A 17844-nucleotide genomic window follows, 5' to 3' on the forward strand; every position below is an offset into this window, starting at 1 on the left:
CCGTGCAAGAGCACCGTGCAAGAGCACCGTGCAAGAGCACCTTGTGGAGCACCGTGCAGAGCACCGTGTAGAGCACCGTGTAGAGCACGCCGGAGGAGCCGCACCGTTAGTAGGGTTTCTGATGCAATCCGACTTGGAGTTACGGGGCGCGCGGCCACCACCGCCACCGCGCTGCGCCACGCCTCGACTCGCCGTCCCTTTTCTTTGAACAGCCGCCCCTTCTGCTGGCGCCAACAGACGCTGCTTCACCTTGGCCGCTCCCGTTCGGCGTCGCGTCACGTCTCTTCGCGTCTTCCGCCCCCCCCCCGTTTCCCCCTCCCTCTCTCCCGTTGGATTACTACAGCTGCGGAAGGCACTCTTTTCCCGCCACTACTATCTCCGACGCCTGCAGGTCCGATTCATTCATCCTCACTCTCTTTCTCCCCTCTATCGCCTACTCTCTCGCTCTCTCTCTGGTCTCGTGTCGAGGTTTCCCCCACGCGAGTGGCTCACGCTCTTACTACGATGATGAGGTGATTTGGCCGAGCCACGCGACATGGGCGATGACTTTGCGAGAAAACGAACGAAATGCACGGCATGCACACGCAATCTTATTGCCTTAAATTTGAAATGAAACCAAAGGCGGCAAACGGTGGGGTACCGACTGGCCCTTCGTGGCTCCGAGTGGCTGGGTGATGAGTAAGGTAGGGAACAGCCGGAGGAAAAACGGGGGGATAGTGATAGCGCAAGTAGAGGAAAAGAAGAAACGGTGTCCGTGAAAGAAAATAAGAGAGAAAGAGAAAGAAATGGAAAAGAACCAATGGAACGAGAGTGGAGGAGACAGAGTGGAAGCGGAGGGACGAAGCCGAGCTGGGAGCGTTGAAGCAAAAGAGAGAGAGAGAAAGAAAAGCAAACACGATAGAGGTAAATGGAAGAGTCTTACACTTGGAGAGGAGGAGGGGGAGGTGAACGAGAGAAACGAGAGAATGTAGAAAGGGGCTGAGACAAGACAACCAAAGAGAAACGAGAGAAAGATGGAGAGAGCGAAAGAATAGAGGGGAGAGGGAGAGAGAGAGAGAGAGAGAGAGAAGGAGAGAGAGAGAGAGAGAGAGAGAGAGAGAAGGAGAGAGAGAGAGAGAGGGTGGAAAGGGGGTGGAGGAAGAGAATAGGAGAGGAAAGAGAATGGGAGAGGGGGAGGGACGTCGCCGACAGCGGCGGGGGGTTGTTCTAGTCTCGTGCGCCGCCGGGGCGGGGAGAGAGGGAGCAAGGAGCAAGGGGAGGGGGTAGCGAGCAGCAGCGGCAGCAGCAGCATCTCGTCCCCTCCCCCCGCCGCGCCCCGCTGCCCCACGGGCCACGGGCCCGGCCCGCCCGGCCCAGCCCCGCAGGCCCGTCTCATCGCCAGAGTATATATTTTGCTGGCACCGGGTCGGCAGTCAGTCAGAGTCAGACAGTCAGCCTCCTGAGCAGGACGGTGCGAGTCACGTGTGAGCGAGACAGAGACAGATCGAGTCCTCCCGAGCCGATACGGGCAGCCAGTGCGCGACACCACGCTCCTCCTCTGCTACGCTACGCCACGCCGTGCTACAACGCCTGCCGAGCAACCCGAACGGAACGGAACGTCAGTCGCTTGTTCGCGTTCGTCGAGTGCAGTGCCGCGCAGTGCCGTGCAAAGAAGTGCGCGCCTTCCCCGCATTCGCCATGGAAAAGTTTTCGTTGACGCTGTGCCTCACCCTGTGCGTGGCCCTGGTGGCGATCCAGAGCGCGGACGCCGCGTCCCTCGCCGCCTCACTGCCCAAGGTGAGTCCAGTTGACATTTGTATTAAGTGGCCTTAAGCGCTCAGCGGTGCTTAACCTCTGGGGTTAAGTAGGAACGTGGCCGTGTCGGAGAAAAGTGATGCAACACCGTCCGTTCCCGATGACGCCGCGTGTGACGCCGGTGGGCGGGGTCCCTGCTGCGGGGTCCTACCGGCACGCCTAAAGGCACGCCTCGAGGAGGTACGCCCGACGCCGGCAGTGGACTTGGAGGGAAACCGAACGGGGCCGGGTCACACCTCGTGTCGTGGGGCCTGAGGCCGGGCCTGGCCTGGCCTGGCGCAGCCAATGAATGGCATGGCGCGGTGGGGACGGAAGGAGGTCGCCAAGCGGCAGGCAGCGGCGGCCAGCGGCCGGCCCGGTCGGTCGCGCGCCAAAGCCAATTATCTGTTCGCGCCTCGCCGGCTCGGCTCGTTATCGACGCGGCGGGCGGTCAATTAAACGGGGATGGTCGCGACCCGAGCAGTATGGATGTGTGTGAGTGTGTGTGTGTATGTGTGTGTATGTGTGTGAGTTCGCGCACTTGGGGTAGGGCCGGCGGCTGCCGCACTCCATGCACCAGACTTGCAGCGGCTGCTCGGGGGCGGCGGGGGGCGTCTGGGGGCGTCCACCCCCGTGTGTGTAGCACACATGTGCCGTATCACCAGGGCGGGCGCGGGCGCATCGCTCGCCGCTTGCTCAACAGAAGCCGAGGAGGCTCTCGGGTGCACGGCGGAGCGCTCCTCGCGCGGGCGGAGCGGGTGGGCGCCCCTCTCTGCAGGCCTCCTTATCAACACCCCCTTCTTTTTATTTTTGCGAAAGTGATACGCAGCTGCGGCCCCCTGCTCCGAGTGACGCACGAGAAGCAAGGAGTGAGAGGGGGGTGGGGGGTGGGAGGGAGGTGAGGGGGTAGAAATCACACAGCGGAGCAGCGATAACCGAAACGGAAGTAGTAATTATGGCCCTAATTAGACGGATAACTGGGTGACGCAGTCGGCTGTGCAGCGGCCCGGGGCCCGGGCGCACGCCGTAAGGCACGCCGCGCCATGCAGCGGGGGGCGGGGCTTGCGCCTGGCCTGCGCATAGCCTGCGCCAGCATCCCCCCACCCCCGGAGCAGCGTGGAGCAGCGAGGCGCGTGTCCCCGGTGTCAAGAAGACCCGCCCCTCTTTGTACATTGTCGCGGTAAAAGTCGCTGCCATCGCCATCATGGCGCGGGGCATCGGATCGGAAGGGCGTGAGTGGGCGTTGTAGGCGGGCCGCGGGCGCGGGGCGGACGGGCGCAACCCCCCGCGGAGCAGCAGCTCTGCTGCGGACGACTGCCGTCGCGGAAGCCAGTCGCAGCCCACTCCATTCCACGCACGGAGTCCTGACGGAGTCCTGCTCGGAACGCTACCGCCATGTACGCCATGCTGCCGCGCGCCGGCGGAAGCTTGGCGGAAGCGGCCGCCGATATACCTCGCGGTCTCGCGGTCGAGAGTCATTGCCTGCCATGCCAGGAGAGTGTAACAGCACCGGGGAGGGGGCGGGGCAGCGGGGCGGTGCACTGCAGACCAACGGACTCCAGGCTCCATTCACTAAGGGCCTTGTGCTTTCTTGTTGCAGACTTTGGAGAGGATAGCGCGCTCCGTGTCACCCAGCGACACCTCCAACGCGGCGGCCGCGGGGGCGGGCGAGATGGGCGAGCAGAAAGTGTGCCACAGCACGACGCCGTGCGGATGGGCGGTGTACGTGCCCTTCACCCGTCGCGTGGACTACTTCATGAAGAACACGTGAGTGATCCATCCCGATATCAACTTTCACGCGCTCGACAGTCTCAGCCGCGCGGAGTCGAGTCGGACGGCAGGCGGTGCAAAAAGCACCCCGGGCTACGCGCCCGGCTCGACCGGGAAAGCTGACTGCTCGTGTTCGATCAAGTCGCTTGTATCGGCCTTTACTGACCCTTGTGTTCCGTCACGCCCACAGGTGCGAGTGCCCCAAGGACCGAGAGTGCCTGCGCACGGACGACGACCTCTCCGTGTCGGCCTACGTCTACCGGTGTAGAACGGCGGACAAGCAGGACAAGCCGGGCGACTCGTAACCCAGAGCCGAGCCGACGGAGCCTGCCGCGAGCCGAGCCGGGCCGAGGCCAAGGGCGTCGTGACCGTGGTCCTGGACAGCGGCGGGCCCCCCAGCGGGGCAGAGGGACATGAGCCGAGCGGGACTCGGAGGGGAGGGGGAGGGGGGCCTATTTATGTATGCCAAATGTAGTCAATGTATTTATATCGTATTTATCACAGTATACCGAGGTATGCGTGTGTGTGTTTTTATGTTGTGTGCAAGAGAGCGTGAGCGAGAGAATGTTGATCATAATGTGAAAGAAAGTGTTTGTATTTTTATGCCAAAAAATTGACGCAAATGTTATGCCATTGACGCCAAGGCTTGAAAGCAGTATTCTAATTCTGATTCGTACTTAAAACAGTAGTTTCTCGAATATTACCAATGGTAAATAGATGTTAGGTGTAGGATTTAGTGCTCAATATTTATGTACAACCAAATATGATAGAGTTAAGGCAAATGGACTGAAGTAGTGTACTGTATGATGTAAGGTCTCCAACAGTACAATTGGTGTTAAGTACACTAAAATCTCAGGGCATAGCCCTCAAGAGAGTACAACAGTGTTTGTTTCCTTTTTAAAATGTAGAGATTCCATTTCCAAATTGCAATAATCTGATCATTTACTTACATCATGATTCACACATAAATTAAGACCATGTCTCAATCTTGCTTGGAATGTCTTCAGCAACATAGGCTTTGCTGCGAGTTTTAAACTCAAGGCATCAGCCTCTGAAAACAGATGTTGAGATTCACCTAATTTCTCCCAGTATTGGATTGACTGTTTGTCTGAGTTCCTTATATGATACCATTTAATAGTTTCCATATTGTTCCTGATTAGGCCTTAGAATCTCTGAACTAAGTTCCATTATTTTGTATGATAGCTATGCAGGTCAAGCTGTTACTTTTGTAATAATAAAATTATTTGCTGTATCCATGTTTGCTCAAAATGTCTCTAGAACTCTGTCAGAACCATTTAAAAAATGTGTTGAGAGAGTTTTGAAGATGGCATTGTATTTTAATCCCAGCTTTAAAGATTTACTGGAAAACGGTGTTTTAAAATGTACCTGGATGTGCTTTTATCAAGTTTATGACAAATATGATGAAATCATTATGGTATTTCTCTGTAACAACCAATTTCTTGACTGGAATATGACAGATATTTGTTTTATTAGCTGCCATATATTGACAACAAACATGTTTCATTTATCAGTGCTCAGTATTTTTATATTCTTACTACTTCAACATATTTTTTATCGGAAAAAGAGATTTAATAAAAGTTATCCTCTCCGTGATTCGTAGTCTTTTAACTTGTAACCTTGAGTTATGCGTTTAAACATCACCACCTTATCTACCGCTAAAACATTAAGATCCGGCGGAAACAGTTTCATTGCTGCCAACCCACGAAAAACAGCTAACAGCAGTCAGTGTGGCCAGTTAGTGGTGTTGGTCTTCTGTTTGTTTACATCCGAACCCGAAACGTTACAAGTGTGGGAATTTTACAATTTTTAAATAAATTGACCAGCATTTTACCACCCATAGCGCACAAAGACAAAGCAACTTTTCGGGGAGCATTAGCTCAAAACAATAATTCAGGAATGCAAAGTGCGTCCTTTGAAAACAACTTAGACATAACCGGTCATCATCATCCTGATTTGGTAGAGGTTAAGAAAGAAGATGCAGCTGCGTGGGGCGATGACCATTTCGGTTTGGAGTACGACGGTGAGGTAGCTGCCGAGTCATCTCTCAATCAAGCGTGTGTATCTACTTACGATCCTATTGACGTTTCGCCCGATGTAAAACCTGACATATCAACGACGTTCGACGATTCTCAACTCCACTCGTCCTTCGAGGAACTGGAATCATTGTCGTTGCCGGTGCACATTTTTCAATCAGTGTTATCGAGTGCTCTTTGTGGGACGTGCTACCAACGTTCTGTTATGGTTAAGTGTGAAAAAGGAGAAAAGTACAAACACGGATTTTACTTGTACTGTGGCTCTTGTGGTAATGTATTATTTTTTTAGGGTAATCACCACTTTCTCATACATGTCAACTAGTCTCCCTTTCACTCCTTAATCCTGCCAAGAATTTAGATGTTTAGTGACTTTGCTTGAGTCAATGAGCAACAAGTTCACATGGTGATTTCTTGTGCTTTAAAACTACTATTTCCAATATCGCAGAGGTGCTTCACAACCGCCTCTGCAGCCATGGTCAAGTACTTGCAGCAAGATGAAGCTGTCAACATTGACATAGAGCTATTTGATCAGTACAAATTCAGTGTCGACCAATTGATGGAGCTCGCTGGACTGAGCTGTGCAACTGCCATTGCTCGTTGTTACCAACCAAGTAATAAATCTAGCCATGTGCTTGTGTGCTGTGGACCAGGAAATAATGGTGGTGATGGTCTGGTTTGTGCGCGACACCTGAAACTCTTCGGGTTTTCACCCTCATTGTACTATCCAAAGCGAACAGATAAGCCTCTGTATGAGAACTTGCTCCATCAGTGTTTGTCCATGAACATACCTGTTATTGAAGAATCCCCAAGTGTACTAGAGCTGAACAATTCCTTCAGTTTAATTGTTGATGCTCTGTTTGGATTTAGTTTTAAGCCTCCTGTCCGACCACATTTCAAACCAATTTTAGAGGCCCTTCAGCAAACTACAAGTCCGATCTGCAGTATTGATATTCCAAGTGGATGGGATGTTGAGAAAGGCTGTCCTGAAAGTGGTGGTTTGCAGCCTGAAATGCTTATTTCTCTTACTGCTCCTAAACTGTGTGCCCAATCTTTTAAAGGAAAGCATCATTTTCTTGGAGGTCGTTTTGTTCCCCCATCTTTATCAGAGAAATACGGTCTTGATCTCCCTAGCTATCCTGGAACTGATTGCTGTGTCAAATTAGACAGCTGACTAGGTATTTGCAGTTGCATATAATTAATAGGCTTTAAAAAAATATGTTTATGAAAATATTTTTTATGAAGTAAGTTCATGTATTGAAACATTTCTGTTATCTTTTGTTTCAAATAAATAAATCAAGAAAAAAAATAAAATAACAAGTAAAAAGAAATTTGTTTCATACTCAATACTCAACAATGATCTGCCAAAATTTTAGCAAGAGCTACATCTGATAGTGTCTTATCCAACCACTGTAGTCTGAATGGTGGAAGCTGAAATTAAAAAACACACATTTTAGATAAAAGACGAAAAGTCCATAGGAATGGTGTGGTAAAGTCTTGTGTATACTTTTACCTGTTTGACATGTAAATTAAATGTTTCTTTTTGAAAGCGAGCATATAATTTTGTGTCTTCAGTCTTTTCCACTACTACACCATAATATTTACAATCTTGAACAACCTGATTCTGATTATTCCACATTAATGTTTCTTCAAGGACATCAATGGGAAATTTTAATGTCTTATTGTTGTATGCAGTTGACATGACTATCAGAGCATGCCTGTGTCGATCAGAATGAAAATGAATGGGGTCAACAGTCAATCCATAATATGAAACGTATACCAAAAACAAACAATTACCTTCGAATAGATGGCAAGTTGATTGCAGCAGCCATGCCGAGTAAAGGAGAAAGGTTCCTTATAAGTTTGCACACTTTGTTGTAGTTGCCATGCCATGAGGCTATCGACACTTCAAAGGCTTGAGATTCTATGCAAGATTGGCAACAACCACCATAAAATCTAATTAGGGGAGAAATGTTGGTAAAGCATTCAAAAAGTAGGACCAATAAAATAATGCCTGCATAAACTTACCTTAGTCTAGCTATTCCTTGATTCAAAGCTTCAGCATTTCCTAAATTTAGGATTAAGTATAGGGCACATATCAAGTGCTCCTCATTACAATATTCACCTTTGTACACCAATTGCTTTTTTGCTTGGTTGAAATCAACAGTTACTGGAATAAAAACAGAATCTTGAAAACAGACTCATAAGTAAATCCATTTAAACATGATATGAACTCACCATCTCTATTTGCTGTCTTCCTAATTATGTCATACATATTCAGGAGACGCTTGATACACTCTTGAAGAAATGACGAATTAATCTTTGGATCAAATACATTAATTGGACTTTCACAAAGCCTAAATGAAAACAAAACAAATGCTAAATAAGTTTGGTCAAATCCAGAAGAAAAAATTAATGAATTAAAATAATGGCTCTATAAGGTAAATACCAATATGCTGCAAATACATGAAACTTCACCATGGGCTTCAAAAGTTTTATGCAATCAACTGATGGAAGATTCTGTATGACCATATCTTGTCGAACAGCGCGGAGTCGATCGGTTACAAAGTTATACCTATCAACCCATCCAGCTGTGTGAATATTATTGCAGGCTATTCTGAAAAAGTGACAGATCAATGGCAAATGATATAGCTTGTTTTAAAGCTCCAAAATTCAACATTAACTATCAGTTATATTGTGAAAGGTAAATTTGCTAGTGAAACATACTCCCGAATGAGATATGACACTGTCATATCTAAAGCAGGGAATGGCCTTAAATCTGAAGGTGACGGCATCTTATGCCCCGCTGCAGACCTACTAAAACTTTTCACAATTTTATTCGGATCTGCCAGGTAATTTCCATTTCGACGAAGGTTTCTCTTTGTATGAATGATGTTACTGACATCTGAGACTGGATGCTCCAGCCGTTCCAATGGATGGAGTAGCCTTTCTCGCTCTCGTCTGAAAAAAGTTGACACAATGAGAGAAAAATTTGATAATTAAGTCAATTTTTGGGGGGGAAGAATCTTACAGTTTTCTTTCATTCACCGGACACATTAAATTACATGTTCCTTTTATAAAGTCCCCATAAGCTGTCAGTTCTTCTCCATAATCCATGATATGTAAAACGAAAGTGTTTCAAGAGTAAAGTAATAAAAATAAAATAAATTAAGGTAAATAAATACAATTTCTAGATCCTGTCAATTGAAATGTAGTAGTGTTTATTGCAATGCAAGTTGTCATTCGCATCGCTATTTCAGTAGCCTCGCGCTAGGGTTCGCCCGGGTTTACGTTCCGTTATCGGCGCGGATACAGTCCCGCGGAATCCGTGCGGATGCGCGGACCTGGACCCCTATTAAGGGAACGACCAAGCACTATCCCTGTGATAAATTTGCGTCGGTATTCGGTAACGATTTCCACTGTTAATTTACGTTTCCACAGATCGCCCGACCGAGGGGTCGACCCCTACCCGTGCGTTGCGTAGCTACTGCGTGGGGAACGCGTGGGGACGCCGGGGCATGGTTGTGCTGGGGGCGCCTGGAGGGTAGGCAATCTTATCGGTTTGGGGGCCCCCGGGCCCCATTGTGTTAGTTTAGATGCGTCCGCGGCTTCTCGGCTTGTCAGGGACTTTGTGCAGAACAGGCCTTGCCTTCTGCTTACACTAGCTTACACCCTTAAGGCTTACTGTACCGCATGCAGCTTTGCCGGCGGGTTGCATACTCGAATTGGGCCGTAAGGTGCCGTGGTGAGCGACGGTAGGCAGCAAAGGCAGCCCGCGAGCACGCCTGCCTGCGGTACAGTATAAGCAAAGCAAAGGAAGGGGTCTGTGGACCACCCTGTATATACCTCCGTCACGCACGCACCACCCAGTTGCGACCCAAATTTGTACAAACGCCAAAAATTGTACTAATTTGTACTCTCACCCTGTCATCCCAGTGAGAAATGAAATATCGATACGACATCGTTTCGACATCGCATGTCGGAAATGTATCGAAATCAGGTACATTTTTTTATCGTTTGCGATACAATTTACGACATTCGATACGTTATCGTTTCGATATCGCATCAAAAACCTCTTCTCACTGGGCATAGATTCAGAGTTTGTACTTACAAACTAGAGTTACAGTCACATAGTACTGGAGTGGGGCGGTGCAAACGTGACTGTCCCCCGCCTAATTGCGCCGGCGCTTTGCAAAGCACAGCATTCTGACCGAAAAAATTCGTACTCTTCGAATATCACATCGACAGAATTTGTACTACCCTTAAACACCCTTAAAATCGGGTTTGAAATAGTGCTATCGCCTGCAGACTCCAGAATAGGCAACCCACAACACACCCACCGCCCAGTGCTGGTAGCAATTGTACGGCACGCCAAAAATTTGTACTTAATTTGTACTCTCACCTTGTCATAGTGTCAGAATTTGTACTTACATAAAACCAGGGCTACGGTTACACAACGTAGTTGGGAGGTGCAGGCGTGACGGTTCCACCGCCCAATTATTGCGCCAGTGCTGTAAGAAGCACCCCCAAAATTTACGGGGGCTCGCCCAGGTAGCAGAGCTGCATAAAGTGTGCATTTCGTGTCCAATCTAAACCGCGCCTAAAACGTGTGTAGGCGCCTAATATGCACTTAAATGCGCGTTTAAGATGGGACATATAATGCGGTTCGAATGCAGTTTGCTATATTTTGCTACCTGGGCGACGCCTGCGGCACTCGGGGTAGGCCACCCCGCGGTGCACGTATGCACTGCATGCAAGATGTTGCCTGCCTATCAGGCGCTATGAGGCCTGGCGGGGGGGATGTGAATAAAGTACAGTGGGATTCACTGTCCAACCATGCTCCAAGCGACCCGAATCTAGCTAGAAAAAATTCAAAATTATTTGGAAATGTTGTGGTCCCGCCTCTCAGTGAGAGGCCTTTCACCCTTTCCCTCGGCCTCTTCATCCATGGAGTCAAGCCAGTGGCTTGACTCCATGCTTCATCCATCTTCCCCCGTCACTCTTCGGTGTGTGCAGCGTCAGATTTTTCATCCTATTCGCTCACTCTTTTCCTCTGTCCTTTTAACTGACGTACTGGTACTTGCTCTGCCACTGGTTTTTCGGGATATCGTGTGAAAAGAAACTATTTCTAAAATGTTTAAGAGACTCATGAAGTAAGTGCACACTGCTTTACATTATTAATTTTCAACTTGACGACATGTCGCGTACCTATTCCCGTTTTGTGATTAAAATGCGCCTGTGTTAAGGTTATGATGCCTCTGTAGAGAACTTTGGAGTATTGTTTTTCTGTAAGAACACAAAGTTCATTATTTCCAGAGTTGGTATTAAAGCCAGCATCTTGACGAGTGCTGTATATTATACCATTGACCAAGGTCTTTGGGAAGATACAGACCAGGCAGACAAAATATATTCTGACATCTATCAAGCTGTCGCACCATACGTCAAAGACGTTCCTGTTGAGGTAATTCATTTTCAGCATGTAATTTAAAGTAGCTTAACAATCTTTTCTAATGATTGCTTTGTGTAGGTTCCAGAACTGCCCTCCTTATCTGATTTTGCTGCTTCATCTAAACTGTATTACAACCAAGGAGTTATTGCCACTGGAAATTTCTTTAAAGACTTACCATCCAATACTGCATCTGTAGCCGGAGATCTGAAATCCACTTTATCAACTCTATTAGATGCACCGCCATCTCAAGAAAATTCAGCAGACAGCACCTCTGGCAAATCATGAATATAGTTTTACTCAATTGTAGATTGCAGTGATATGTGCATTTCCTTGGAATAAAACACACCTGAAGTTGTACAGTCTTTAAGAAGGAATAAATAGTGATCTGTGATAAACCCAGCTTTACTTTTCAAGAAAACATTTAATTGCAAGATACTCAACACCACATTTATTATAAACACTGAGTCCTATGGCACCTTTAGCACCCTTCTTGCAAAACATTCAATCATCCATAACAATTTCTTAATAAATAACTTGTCTCCCTCTTTCTTCGCAATGTAATAAGTAGAGTATGCACTACATTTTTTGAGACATGAAAACTACAGCTACCATGATAAATTTGAGAACTTTTGATTGAAAAACATCACAGATTATAATTCTATAACAAAGCAGGCGCGTAGCCAGGAGTTCATTTAGGGCATATGTAAGTAAGGACAGCTCGTGCTTAAGACGCTGTCCTTTTGGGCTGATAATTGGTGGACATGTTCCTCAATTGAATTGAAAAAAAAAGGGCCACAAAGCATTTAGCTGAGAAAAATTTACTTGTCAAAATTGATGAAATTTCAAAAATGTCTTGGGGAAAATACAGGTATTTCCCTTACAGAATTCACCCAACCCTGGTAGCACGAATCGTTCTAGGAATGTTCGCTGAACGTTCAGGGAACCTAAAAAATGACATTCTGGGAATGTTCTTGGAAGGTTTGATGCTACAATGGAATTTCGTACCCTCTGAGCCTAATGCCAATTGTAAGGTAAATTTCTGTATCAACAGTATTTGAGGTCCGATCTCGGACTTCTTTATCTTTTTGGAACATTTAGAAATGAGATAATACAAATTTCAGGAGAAAATAGTTTTTGGATCACAGGTCCGTCTGAGGCACAAGCTGTCCTTATTTACGTTTGCTATGATGTACTTTTTGCCTACATACAGGCGAATTGCACAGCAAATTGCGTACCCACAAGACGTTTCGGGGAAGTCTAGACCTGCGTGACTGGTCTGCCCTCTGGCTAGACGCCTGATAACAAATACAGTTCAGCTAACAAAATAAATGTGACAGGAAGACATGGTGCAAAAATACCTAAAGTATAAGACGTGCTCCCCAAAGAATTCAATATTAAATTGAAATCTTTGAATTTTAGATGGAATGGCACACAACACAATACATGTAAAGACTAACTTCAGATCAGGCTAACTGCAGTTGCATAAAATTAAGAATCTGAGCCAGTCTTTGAGCTGCATGCAAGAACCTAGAGACAACTTGTCTTATGAAAGAACTAATTCACAAAACATAAGTTCAAACCTAGATTGTTCACTGCAAAGACAATAAAATATTTAATAAATGATGAGTACTTTGAAGCTAGCATGAATGAGCAAGAAATAGCAGATGACAATTTTACAGGAGCAGCCAAAGACGACTAGTAATCTAGCTAGTAACAATCAATTGATATCATACATTGCTCTAGAAATAAATCAATAGAAAACATAAATAAACAAGTACATGAGATGGTACAATATGACACACCGTATCAAGCACTTAAAAAAGGGGGGGAAATATTCTTTGGCAGTGAGTCACTGACTAATGGACCACTTATATCCACAAAACCACACTTAATACAATCATTCACTATGGTAATGTAGTGGGAGAACTAAAAGAGAAGTTTTTTACTGGAGTAAACAATCACAGTTTCCAACTGAAAGCACAAGACAAATTTCAAATTGCATTAAAACTGGAGTGATGACAAAAACTAAAGTGAAACACATCAAACTTACTTACAAAATTGCTTTCAATGTGGGAGTGGAGTAAATGAAATCATTTCATATCATAAAAGTGTAGAACTTTCAATGTGGATAAAACAAATAAAAGAAATAAAACTCTTAAGCCTCATAAACTACGTAAATAAATTTTAGAAATAATTTAAAAATATGAATACTTCAGTGAAAAGAACAGAAAATAAGGTGCTTTGTAAAAATCAAGTAAATAAAATCTGGTGAATAATGCCATAAGAAATACTAAATACTGTTATAGAAAATTTGTACTAGGGACCACATATATCAAGTAAAGGAATGGAATAAACACATCACAACTGAAATGTACAAAGCGAGCAGTCTAATTTCTATTCAACCTAAATGGTCAACTGAATAGAAAAGAAAAGTAAGTAGGGCCCAACAGATAAACAATATGCTTCAGCACATTTTAGAGAAAAATACAAGTTGTCTTGAAATAAGAAGTACACATCTAATATCTATGTAAAAAATAGACACAATAGTGAAAACGGTACAAATAACAACAAGATAGCAGAAATAAATTATTCAAGAAGTTTAACAATTCTAATCTAGTATGTTTCTGGGATTTATTTGGGGGGGGGGGGGGGGGGGGGGGGGGGGGGTATGTACACATTGATACTTACAGAGTTGCATCCAAACCAGAATTCAAAATTGTTATACACCAATAACTGAACAAAGAAATAATGTTTGCCCAAGAGTCAAAACAATTCCATATGAAACCAAGCATTTGTATAAGATAACATGGTACAATTTGCTTTTGCCTTCTTTGAGAATAACAACTCTTTTGTGATGTGTGTGGAAATTCGTGTACCTTTGACAGTGAGAATTATGGAATGTGCTGTAAATATAACTACAGACAGTATTTACAGCCAAAAAGAGAAACACTTTTGATGAGAAAAATCCATGAGCTGTAAACCAGCACAAAGTGATCTCTTCAAACCCAAACACCATGGGGATTTTTACTGGTTGGAACAGCATTCTCAAGCTGGCGAGGGGATCCAATCATCTTGCGTGTACTTCCAGGTTTGTGTGGACCTAAAAAATTAAAACTGAAGTTTAGAATAAAAAATCGCCATTTTTAGAGGGCAGGGACTGTAACTTGAAGAGACTGTAACCTAAAAGCAACTAAATTAGGCTAACAAACTATGACTTTAGTGAGTACATTCTTACCAAGACAAAATGTAGATCCTGAGGACCAGCAAAATGTAAAAATAATAATGAAGACATCACAACAAGTAATACACATTCCAATTTCTTGGAATAGATTAGATTAGTTATTTTTCAGCTACCTCAATATCTATCTATGCTCACCTTCCAATAAATGCTTCAATTCTTCAGCAGGAGCTATTGCTAGACTTTGTAGATTAGCTTCTTTCATTTCTGCAACTAGCTGCTCAACTTGCTGTTTCTTATCTGATATGGCAGACTCTAAAGCAGCCACCTGGAGAGAATAACCACAATCAAATTTTGCTGCACAGAATAAAAATTAATATAGGCAGGTACACCAACCTCTCTATGCAAGTCTTCACCACACTGCGCTGATTGTTCAGATGACTGCTTTGCTAGATCAACCTGACGTTGCAATCTTTCTACCTCAGATAATAGTGATCGTTCTAGCTGTTGTCGATTTTCTTTTTCAGAATGTATTGCTCTTTGTTCCATTTGAGTTTCTTCAGCTAGTAGTCTGTGCAGAGGTAAGCCTACATCTTTGAGCAACAAATGATAGGGCATTTATTACAAAATTAATCTACTGGTTGTACTTACCTTATTTTGTTCTTACACTGCAGTAACTCAGTTTCACAATTTGCTAGCTTTGATCGTAGTAATGTTATTTCTGACTTAAGCGTTTTCTCTTGTTGGCGAACTAATTCACTTTCCTCTTCAACATGGCTTAGTGCTCGTATCTAGGTTAATATATACAGATAGAGAATCAGATGGTTAAAAACAGTTATGGATTCAATGTGTAGTAGATTAGAAAATTAAATGATTTACCTGTTCTTCACTTTGACGGCTCTGAGCTTCAATTCTTGAAGTTTCTTGAGCAATAAGCTCCATTTGCCTCTTTTGTTCCTGGGATTTTCCTTCCCAGAATACAATTTCAGCGTCAAACTGAAATATTGGACCAAGTTCGACTGTTTTACAAGTTTTACAGGTGTTTAGAAAACCATCTAACTAATTCGAGTACCTTTGTTAGTTCTGCTTGTTGTGATGATAGCTTTTCTCGCTGATAGTTGACAAGACGAATCAGCTCTCGATACTGTGCATTGTAAAGCACAGTCTCTTGATGAGACTCAGTTTCTGTGGCAGATTGAGTGGTGGGAAAGTCCTGAAAGAACATTTGTGAAAATAGATAAGTAATTGAAAAAGATCAACCAACCCTGTTACAACCTCTATAAGGAGGAAAAACAAATTACTTTTAAAATATTCCTCCTTGGTTTGCTGGCAGATGTTGGTGGGTGGGATGGTTGCAAGGACTGAGCTGGTCGTACAGGGCTTTGAGTAGGAGGTGGTGGATCTCGGTAAGGGGGAAGAGGTAAGGGTGCAGCAGAGCTACGTGACTGTTGAACAGGTGGACTAGCAGCAGCAGCTGCAGCGGCGGCGGCAGCAGCGGCGGCAGCAGCAGCAGCAGCAGGCCCTGGTGGAGGAGCTCGATATGGTGGAGCCTCCCTCTCCCTTTTGGTCCCATGAGGAGTAGGAGTTGACATTGTCTGCTGTTGAAGTGACTGCTGGATATGGTGACTTTGGCTATTGTTCTCAGCAGTTCGAGACTGACTCGGTGAGGAAGTGGCATCCACACTAGATTTAGAAACTGAAGCATCCTGAATAATAATAAAAATTATTAGCTCTCTCTACAAAGATAAAACACAGGGGCAAAAAAGAGAATGCCCAAAAAGCCGTGGATTTTGTGACACATCATGTGAGTCACATTCAACAGTTTTAGACAAACACAAGATGAACCTCAGTCTGAGATACATAGAGTGGGGCTGGTCTATTGGACAAAATGCTGTGACACATGGTGTTTGTCACATTCCACTCATTGAGTTAAAAGAGTGATAAAACTGGGTTTTAAAATCGTACTTGTGAAATAACAGTTGACCTCCTTTCTGTTAGGGATTGTGGATGATGGCCACCAGAGAAGGTAAGCGATTTTCGGATGTCTTTGTTTCGTTCAGGAACCATGCCAAAACTGAAAATTATACAAAATAAACTCAGATAAATTTTTCTTTCAATAGATGTTCCAAATCCATTTCTATATATATACATATATATATTCAATACCCAGAATGTCTAGAGTCTGGTGATTCTGATGGGGATGGAGAAAACCCATGCAAAGGATCCGCAGCTTGAGTTTGTTGAGAAGAGCCTGTTAGAGATTGCTGGACGCCTCCTGATCTTTGAAGTATTAACTGAACATCATTGGAGTATTCACCCCACTTCATAAGAATCTGCAAAATTTATGGGTAGATAGAAAAAAACACTTAAATGAAAAAGGAAGCTTTTAAAAATGATGAGAAGATGAGGAAAGAACCTTGAGTGGGTGTTCATGAGGGGCAAGAAGTCTCTCGTTGTTACGCCATCTCTCTATGAGAGTAAAGCGTCCAGTTTTTCCAGTGGCATGAGCGAGTGCATACACAACATCCTGAGGAAATAAGTAAAAGAGTTAATAACCAGAAGTTGAAGAAAATGGCTAAAATCAAAGTGAGTAGGAACACTAACCTGACAAGTAGTAGTCTCAGTCACACCACACACAATTCTTTGTATGCCTTCCACCCAAACTTTAAGTTCCATTATATTAAAAAGCAAAGAAAGGAGAAGATCATAAAACTGTAGGACCTACATCTGCAATCGAATTGTGGGGATAACACACATTAGGTACTGTTAAAATCGTAGCTTCAAATATAAAAGAAAACAAGCAAATGTCATACACCATGACCGATACTTGCAGAAAAGTTCTCCCAAAGTAATCAAAATTTAACATCATTTCTAGATTTTTAAATTACAAAAATACGAAAAGCAAGTAAAACTTAAGTAACCCTTCAAAAACAAAAAAACAAAAAAGTGACAGCTAACCTGTTTGATAACTTTCACCTTTCTGGTTTGGTCCAATTGATAATCAGCACGGACTTCAGATTCGTATTACATACTTAATAGCTTATTGGGAACCGATAGATTTTTAAAAGAAAGGGACAGGAGGGCAACGTTTGGTGCTGAGGGCATTTAAATACAGGGGGAGAGGACATACCCTACATTTTCGCACGTCTGCTGATTGACTTTCCCACAGTGTAATTATGTCTCTTTTTGTATAAAACTGAAATAAATTAATGTGATAGCAGAGATCACCTAAAACACTTACTTGAATAATCGACACCGAAATTGTTACGATTGGTGCACGGCACACCAAAATTCTAGTAATCTACATATGTACGTCTGGTTAGATCCTCAAAACAGTAAACAAATTACGGTACGGGACGGACGGCGGACGGGGTACGGGTAGTTTTCGGTGGGTGGGTGGGTATGGTCAAAAATTCGCTCCATTCGCTCCAACAAAACCAGACCCACCTTACTCTCCTGCGGACGACCCCCAGCACGACGTATTCGATAAAATACCTCATAGGCTTCTTAAATGTTGTTCATAGTTTGGAAACAGTTAGACGTTTGTTTACAAATAGTAGTAATACACGCATTTAAGTGGGCAAATAAGACCGGACCTTTCAGTTGAAGTTTTTCATATTGTT

At 44.5% G+C, this 17844-nt stretch overlaps 5 protein-coding genes across 9 annotated transcripts; 3 read left to right on the forward strand and 2 right to left on the reverse strand.

Moving 5' to 3' along the window:
- Window positions 1-1393: 1393 nt before the first annotated feature.
- Window positions 1394-5157, forward strand: LOC113208900 (uncharacterized). The gene is made up of 3 exons (XM_026426148.2): window positions 1394-1776; window positions 3374-3540; window positions 3734-5157. Exons 1-3 carry the CDS (start codon window positions 1678-1680, stop codon window positions 3846-3848), a joined length of 381 nt encoding a protein of 126 aa, XP_026281933.1. The 5' UTR covers window positions 1394-1677; the 3' UTR covers window positions 3849-5157.
- Window positions 5158-5997: 840 nt separating this feature from the next.
- On the forward strand, window positions 5998-7155 carry LOC113208899 (NAD(P)H-hydrate epimerase). The gene has a single exon (XM_026426147.2). It carries the CDS (start codon window positions 5998-6000, stop codon window positions 6766-6768), a length of 771 nt encoding a protein of 256 aa, XP_026281932.1. The 3' UTR covers window positions 6769-7155.
- On the reverse strand, window positions 6812-8829 carry LOC113208897 (germinal-center associated nuclear protein). 2 transcript variants are annotated; one of them, XM_052271579.1, is made up of 8 exons: window positions 8626-8829; window positions 8322-8555; window positions 8044-8211; window positions 7833-7951; window positions 7623-7782; window positions 7392-7550; window positions 7108-7312; window positions 6812-7025 (listed from the first exon to the last, which is right to left on the reverse strand). In XM_052271579.1, the coding sequence occupies exons 1-8, from the start codon at window positions 8709-8711 to the stop codon at window positions 6945-6947; spliced, it is 1212 nt and encodes a 403-aa protein (XP_052127539.1). In that variant the 5' UTR covers window positions 8712-8829; the 3' UTR covers window positions 6812-6944. The 2 variants fall into 2 exon arrangements, with proteins under 2 accessions (XP_052127539.1, XP_026281931.1); XM_026426146.2 differs by having other exon boundaries at window positions 7623-7764; window positions 8626-8828.
- A 1754-nt stretch (window positions 8830-10583) lies between these two features.
- LOC113208901 (MICOS complex subunit MIC13 homolog QIL1) lies at window positions 10584-11438 on the forward strand. The gene is made up of 3 exons (XM_026426149.2): window positions 10584-10747; window positions 10911-11055; window positions 11122-11438. The coding sequence occupies exons 1-3, from the start codon at window positions 10728-10730 to the stop codon at window positions 11326-11328; spliced, it is 372 nt and encodes a 123-aa protein (XP_026281934.1). The 5' UTR covers window positions 10584-10727; the 3' UTR covers window positions 11329-11438.
- A 6-nt stretch (window positions 11439-11444) lies between these two features.
- Window positions 11445-17810, reverse strand: LOC113208902 (ras association domain-containing protein 8). 4 transcript variants are annotated; one of them, XM_052271578.1, is made up of 13 exons: window positions 17669-17810; window positions 16826-16948; window positions 16638-16748; window positions 16388-16554; window positions 16187-16295; window positions 15523-15927; window positions 15294-15434; window positions 15101-15217; window positions 14873-15012; window positions 14618-14792; window positions 14420-14549; window positions 14279-14296; window positions 11445-14143 (listed from the first exon to the last, which is right to left on the reverse strand). In XM_052271578.1, the coding sequence occupies exons 2-13, from the start codon at window positions 16895-16897 to the stop codon at window positions 14043-14045; spliced, it is 1686 nt and encodes a 561-aa protein (XP_052127538.1). In that variant the 5' UTR covers window positions 16898-16948; window positions 17669-17810; the 3' UTR covers window positions 11445-14042. The 4 variants fall into 4 exon arrangements, with proteins under 4 accessions (XP_052127538.1, XP_026281936.1, XP_026281937.1 ...); XM_026426151.2 differs by lacking the exon at window positions 17669-17810 and adding an exon at window positions 17463-17626; XM_026426152.2 differs by lacking the exon at window positions 17669-17810 and adding an exon at window positions 17180-17427.
- Between the last annotated feature and the right edge of the window lie 34 nt (window positions 17811-17844).

This window comes from Frankliniella occidentalis, unplaced genomic scaffold, assembly GCF_000697945.3.
Source record: "Frankliniella occidentalis isolate FOCC.00 unplaced genomic scaffold, Focc_3.1 Scaffold166, whole genome shotgun sequence".
In the NCBI taxonomy this organism is placed as follows: domain Eukaryota; kingdom Metazoa; phylum Arthropoda; class Insecta; order Thysanoptera; family Thripidae; genus Frankliniella; species Frankliniella occidentalis.